The sequence below is a fragment of the Crocodylus porosus genome, unplaced genomic scaffold (genome assembly GCF_001723895.1).
Source record: "Crocodylus porosus isolate Cpor-Errol unplaced genomic scaffold, CroPor_comp1, whole genome shotgun sequence".
NCBI lineage: Eukaryota > Metazoa > Chordata > Crocodylia > Crocodylidae > Crocodylus > Crocodylus porosus.
Genome location: NW_017728947.1, coordinates 86,634,810 through 86,640,748, shown reverse-complemented (window position 1 = coordinate 86,640,748; position 5,939 = coordinate 86,634,810). Strand labels below are relative to the sequence as shown.

The window sequence follows — 5,939 nt, the reverse complement described above, 5'->3', positions numbered from 1 at the left end:
GTGGCTGGGGGCTGGAGCCGACAGGCTGGGGGTCTGGAACCAGGGGCTGGCACAGGCTCCACCGGCTCTGGGGAAGTGCTCCGCTCCCCAGCATCAGGGCCTCCCTGAAGTGAGGCCAGGCAGGCATGGAGGCTGGGACGGGGGGCTGGTGTGGGCTCTGCAGGCTCTGGGGGAGTGCTCCGCTCCCCGGCCCTGATGCGGGGGAGCGATGCGCTTCCCTGGAGCCGGTGGAGCCCGCACCAGGCTCCCGCCCCAGCCTCTCCAGCTGCGTGGCCTTGAAAAGGCTGTGCATGGCCACACTTTTAGTTGTTTGCAGCCGTGCATGTGCGCATCTTGGAGGGAACCTTGGTTGGGGGGCTTGTGGCAGATTCCCACCCCCATGTAGTGGGGGCAGCAGGGTTCACTCCCCGCCTGACAACAACCAGTGAATTGAGGCTTTTTTTTTTTTTTTTTAAAGCAGTGGGAGCTGGGGTGGGGGAGGGGATCTGGGGGGAGCAGTTGGAGGGGCTGGGGGAGAAGGCAGGGGATGGGGCCTGGCAGGGGTCTCCTCTGTGGTCCCTGCCCCTTACTTACCAGCTCCAAGTCTGGCTCCAGCTCCCTGCTGTAGTGGGTATGGTGTGCCCAAATCATCAAAGCTCGCCAAATCTTTTCTGAAGATTTGAAGAGCTTTAAATCAATTTGGACCTTTTTATTGGTCTCCTGATCCAGTTCGGATTTGGAGATTCAGGCATCGAATTGGGCCAAATCTCCTCCAAATCAAATCAGCACCCAAAGGTTCGCACAGCCCTAGTGCTTGCCCCTCCTTACACAGGACAGAGCAGTTGCTCATCCTAGCTGACTTCTTTGGTGCTGAAGTAGGTATATTGGGATGAAACATTGGTGAAGGCCATTAATTGTATGGTACTTCTGATTTAACTTAATTCAGTTGGAAATAAAGTTAATTTAATTAATTAATAGATATTTTTCATTTCTCAAAGATGTGTAGATAATTGTTCCCACCACCTGTACAGTCCCCTGTCCCGAGGTGCCTGCGATTTAAAATATTAGATGGGTCTTAATTCTGTAAATGTGTAAGTCGTCCCTTTCAGAAGATCTGACTCAGTAAGCACTCCACCGTGGAAGAATTCGGTCATAACAGTAAATATTCCTGTATGCCTCCTTAATTAAGGAAGCAAGGCCACTACTAAAAAAGGCAAATGTTTTTGTTGTAATGTAATAATGATACCGTTCCCTGCAGTCTAACCGGACCTTTCTTTGATGTACAAATGAGGGGGAAAAACAATTGAACTCCGTTATTATATTTGTAGTAAAAGCTCCACAGATGCAGTACCTTTTTCAAGAATTCGCTTGCAAAAAATAGAGCCCAGAAATTTTATGTATGTATGTATGTATAAGTGTATGTGTGCACACGCACACCACTCATCTGAATGTTTAGGCACCCTCACAGTTCCAGTTGCTGTCATTAAGTACCAGCAAGTCAGACCTTACTATATGGGGTCTTCCAATATCTGTCTCTATAGATAAATAGATGGATATCTAGATAGGTAGATATAGACCTTGTTCAGGAGGAGAGAGAGAGAGATCACTCTCTTATGTTCTCTTTTGATATATAGATATTGCAAAACCCCATATAGTGAGATCTGATTTGCTGGTACTTAATGACTGGTAGTCAGGGTGCCTAAACATTCAGATGAGTGATACCCAATTCATGGCTTGCAGAGAACATGGTGCTTGTGGAAAGCCTATGATGTTGCTTTTGGCCGCAAGAAATGTAAACAAAATAAAGCTAAGATTGAGAGGGAGGGCACAGCAAGATGTTACCTGCAGTGCATTATTGTTGTACATGGGTCAGTGAAGGTTGGGGACCATTTTAGATCCCTATGCCAGGTTCCCACTGTGGCAGGGAGTACTCAGTACTGAGTACTGTACTCAGTACAGTAGCAGAAACCATATAAGAACTTAAAGGAAGGAGCTTTATAAGACTGTGGTGCTACCATAATGGCAAACTTTTTTTCCCATTCTGCATTTTTATGGGTCATTATAGACATCCTTAGCCTGGAAGATTAGATGCTTTTGATTTGATTCTGTCCTTCCACCACTTTGACTTCAGAATGGTTACTTTTTGACTTGTCATGGAGTAAACAATAGCAGAATTGTGCTATAGAATAAACACTTTGTGCCCATAAATAACATCTTTGCATCTTAGTCATTGATCAATAATAGCTATCTTGGGGATTAACTTGAACTGAAAATGACAGTTATGTTAGTGTTCCTTAAATTCCATTCTTGGTATCATGGAAACTTCATCCTGGGAACTACTGTAGGAATTTGTGCGAAGTTTCATTCCAATGAATCTTAATTCTTATTGGTTGTTTCTTGCCTTGTGGTGGTGGCGGCGGTGGTGGCGGGGGGGTGGAGAATCAAACTGCTATACTAGAGTAAGTGACAAAGATGCCAGAATGCATTTTACTGGTTTAGAAGGTGCTGAACTGCTGTACTTCTTTGCAGCAATCCTCCACAACTAGGTTAGCTGGGTTACTAGGCTAGTTAGGACTCAGGCTGCCAACACAGCCTGTGAAGGAAGAAGGCAGGGGAGGGTGAATTGGGGATGCATAAGTGAAGTGAGATGTGGCTCACAGAAGCTTTTGCATCTCTGGTTTAGTTGGCTTATAAAGTGCATCTCTACTATGCTTTTTGCCTGACTTCAGACTAACAAACTCTTTGCAGAAGGAAGAACTCTGAATAAATGGAGGAACGAATGGGTGATTGTATGAAAACCTCAGTAACATAAAAAGTGAATAACACGTTCTGTGCAGCAGAAATGCATTTGTGGGATTCTGCAGCAGAGAATCTTGATGAATGCTGAGGATATAATTCACTCTCATTCTTGATACTGGCAGAAAACCAGGTTCTGCTTCAGAACTCTTTTTCTGAGGTCCAGAGCATCCTGCAATAGCAGGTACTCTGTGAGGCAACTACCACAAATGTCATTCTGACTTCAACATGACCAAAAAACCCAGCTCTTAAGTTGAATTAGCCATCCTCAAGTTCAGCAGATAAAATCAACTGAATCTAAGGACAGTTAATCTAAAACTTAAGCATGGCCATGCTTTTGTTGTTGCATTTTTAATTTTAGTTCCTAGAGGTAGACCTATTGTTTATTTGAAAAGAAGATCACCATTATGTACCACTTTTAGGGAGTCAAATGGGAGAGATTCCATAGAGGCAGGATGTAGGGCAGTGATTTTCAACCAGCGCACTGTGCAGTATTAGCACTGTTAGGTGTGCAAAGACTCCAGAGATTTTTGAGTAGGAATCCATTGTGTCAAAAGCTTCTGACATACAGTTGCAAAGAACTCAGACCATAATAGAATTTCTCTGTTACTTTTCTGTAGTTTAAAAAAAGATTGAAAACTAAAGAGTTGGCTTTTTCTGAGCAGTGTCTTCAGTCTGAAAAGGCTGAGAGAAGGTGTAGGGCAGGGGTGTCTAAATTTATCTGACCCCATGGGTGGTAAGGGGTTAGTCTGCAGGCTGGATCAGGCCACAGAACCCCTTCCTTCTCCTCTACCCCATCCCCTCTCCCCACTTCTCAGCATGCCAGATCTGCTGTGGGATCCTTGCTGTGCACAACGCACAATCCAGAATCCACAATGTCCACAGTACCCCCCAGGTGGTCCAGGACTGTTACATGTGGGATCCATGACTGCTGCATGTGATACTTCCAGATGCAGGGTGCGGTGCGGGTTCTGGTTTGGCTGGAGCAGCTGTTTTGTGACGGGTGTTCCTGGACCAGTGGGGGGTTAATATTGCGTTTAGCTCGGATCCCAGAGCTGCTGGAATGCGCAGCATGTGTGATCCACATCCCAGGCACTGCCAACAAGGGTGGGCCAGTGCACGTGGATCAACTTAGATCCAGGGCCAGCACCAAAGGCTCTGTGGGCTGTATCTTTGACACTGCTTGTGCAGGGAAAGAAGGGAAACATTACCATCCATGAAGATTTAATAAAGAGTTCACAGAAATGTTCTGTTTTTAATAATACATATCTGTTATAATGTTCTATCAGATGGTGAGCTTTTATTGATAAAATCCTGGCCTTGTTGAACTCAGATTTATATTTTGCCGCTCATTTTGTTGTAGCTCAGCTTTCACCACAGGTTTTTGGAGGAGAATCTCCAGAGCTGCTGGGCAAAGCTCAGTTTAATTCTGTAGGACTTTCTCATAAGGGGAATGATATTTATTTGTAAACTAAATGAACATTAATTTTTGTGGGAACTTAGTGCCTTTTTAGGTCTGGACTCGGGCTAGGCCTTTCAGGCTGACCATTTTGTGTGGTAGTCTGTTATTTTTAAGTAGAGATATGAAACTTGAAGAAATGGGTCCTTTTACTATTACCATAAATTAAGGCTAGAGAGGGAGGCAGTCTTAGTTTAACTTGGACATCACCTTTTTGAGAGATTGTGGGGAATCTTGCAATAAATGTAGACAAATATACAACCCCTGAATGTCACGCATCATATATTTCACTTCCCAAATTACTCATCCAAAAATGTATTTGTGTACTGACAAGCGGTTTGCTAAGCTTAGTTATTTATTCTTACATAATTATGTAGTTGTACTAATTTATTTAGTTTTAGAGTCTTTCCTCTGCAGAAAGAACTGGCTATGCATTTGAACTTTGCTGTGGCAGAACTCTGTTTCTACATTTATTTGAAGCTCTTACGGTTGTTTGAACTTTCTGTTGCATGGCAGAGAAAGAGGAAAGGAGCTGTCACAAAGGAACAAATTGCATGGAAGTTTTGGTATAGTACATGCTTCCAGCAACTGGAGACTAATAGGAAGATTTTCAAACTCCCTTTTTTTTCCCCTGGTTACACTGACTGTGTTGAAACACCCATTTTGTATAGATAGTGATTTGAAGATCATGCACCACATATTTAGTTGGACTAGAAGCAGGTGATAGCAATGCTAGCTGAGAGAGAAAATTGTCACAAGGATTTATCTGTCTAGTTACATTTTTATATTTTAGGAAAATGGTTTGCTTGTGTGGTAGAAAGCCTGTCTTCTATGCAAATTTTTCTGAGGACAGAGGTGTTCTGTGACTGGAGCTTACCTAGCAATAAGACTAAATGGGTCCTCTCTCTCTCACTCACTCAGATACTGAGCAACCTGCAAACAAATCAACAGAAAAATGGAGACTCTCAAGTAAGGTACCTAGCTTTTTGTATTCTTATGTATTAAGTACACAGTTGAAGGGATTGTGTCTTTTTAATGACACTTCTAACTTATGTTTGAAGAATAGACTCACCAATACCAATTCCTCTAGCTAGCGTACCGTACCATTCTTTAGTGTCTCCTAGAGCTAGTCTTTTTGTGCTATGGATAACCAGAATCCTTTTTATCAATCATTTGTTTGAAAGATGATTAAAAAATTGACAATTTGGATCTAGTTATAAAGAAAAATATAGCCATGAGGGTTAGAAACTTTCTGCAAAGATGAAAACTGAGGCTTTTCACATAATCTCATTAATCGATGCGGGCAGAGGAACTTTTCTTTTGCTTTATTTTGTTTTTAAAGTAGCCCCTTAAGACCCTAATATTGCAAGACTTTTATAGACATTAGGGCTGGAAGGGACCTCGGAAGATCTTCGAGTCCAGCCCCCCCGCCCAAGGGGCAGGAAGTCAGCTGGGGTCATAGGATCCCAGCAACATAAGCATCCAATTTGCTCTTGAAGGTGTTCAATGTAGGTGCTTGAACCACCTCTGATGGCAGGCTGTCTCAGACCATAGGGACTCGGACAGTAAAGAAATTCTTCCTTATGTCCAGCCTGAAATGGTCTTGCAGTAGTTTATGACCGTTCGACCTTGTCATCCCTTGGGGCGCTCTGGTGAACAAACGTTCCCCCAGATCCTGGTGGTCACCCCTGATAAACTTATAGGT

At 43.4% G+C, this 5,939-nt stretch overlaps 1 protein-coding gene across 7 annotated transcripts in view; it reads left to right on the top strand.

Moving 5' to 3' along the window:
- Positions 1-5,939, top strand: part of FOXN3 (forkhead box N3) — a 319,921-nt gene that overhangs the window by 126,343 nt on the left and 187,639 nt on the right. For 5 of the 7 annotated variants that reach the window (XM_019552392.1, XM_019552390.1, XM_019552387.1 and 2 more), the window contains exon 3: positions 5,156-5,203. The exons of the other annotated variants lie outside the window; for them this stretch is intronic. In XM_019552392.1, the coding sequence (XP_019407937.1) occupies positions 5,156-5,203 (48 nt within the window). The remainder of the gene's footprint in view (positions 1-5,155; positions 5,204-5,939) is intronic. 7 annotated transcript variants of the gene reach the window in all.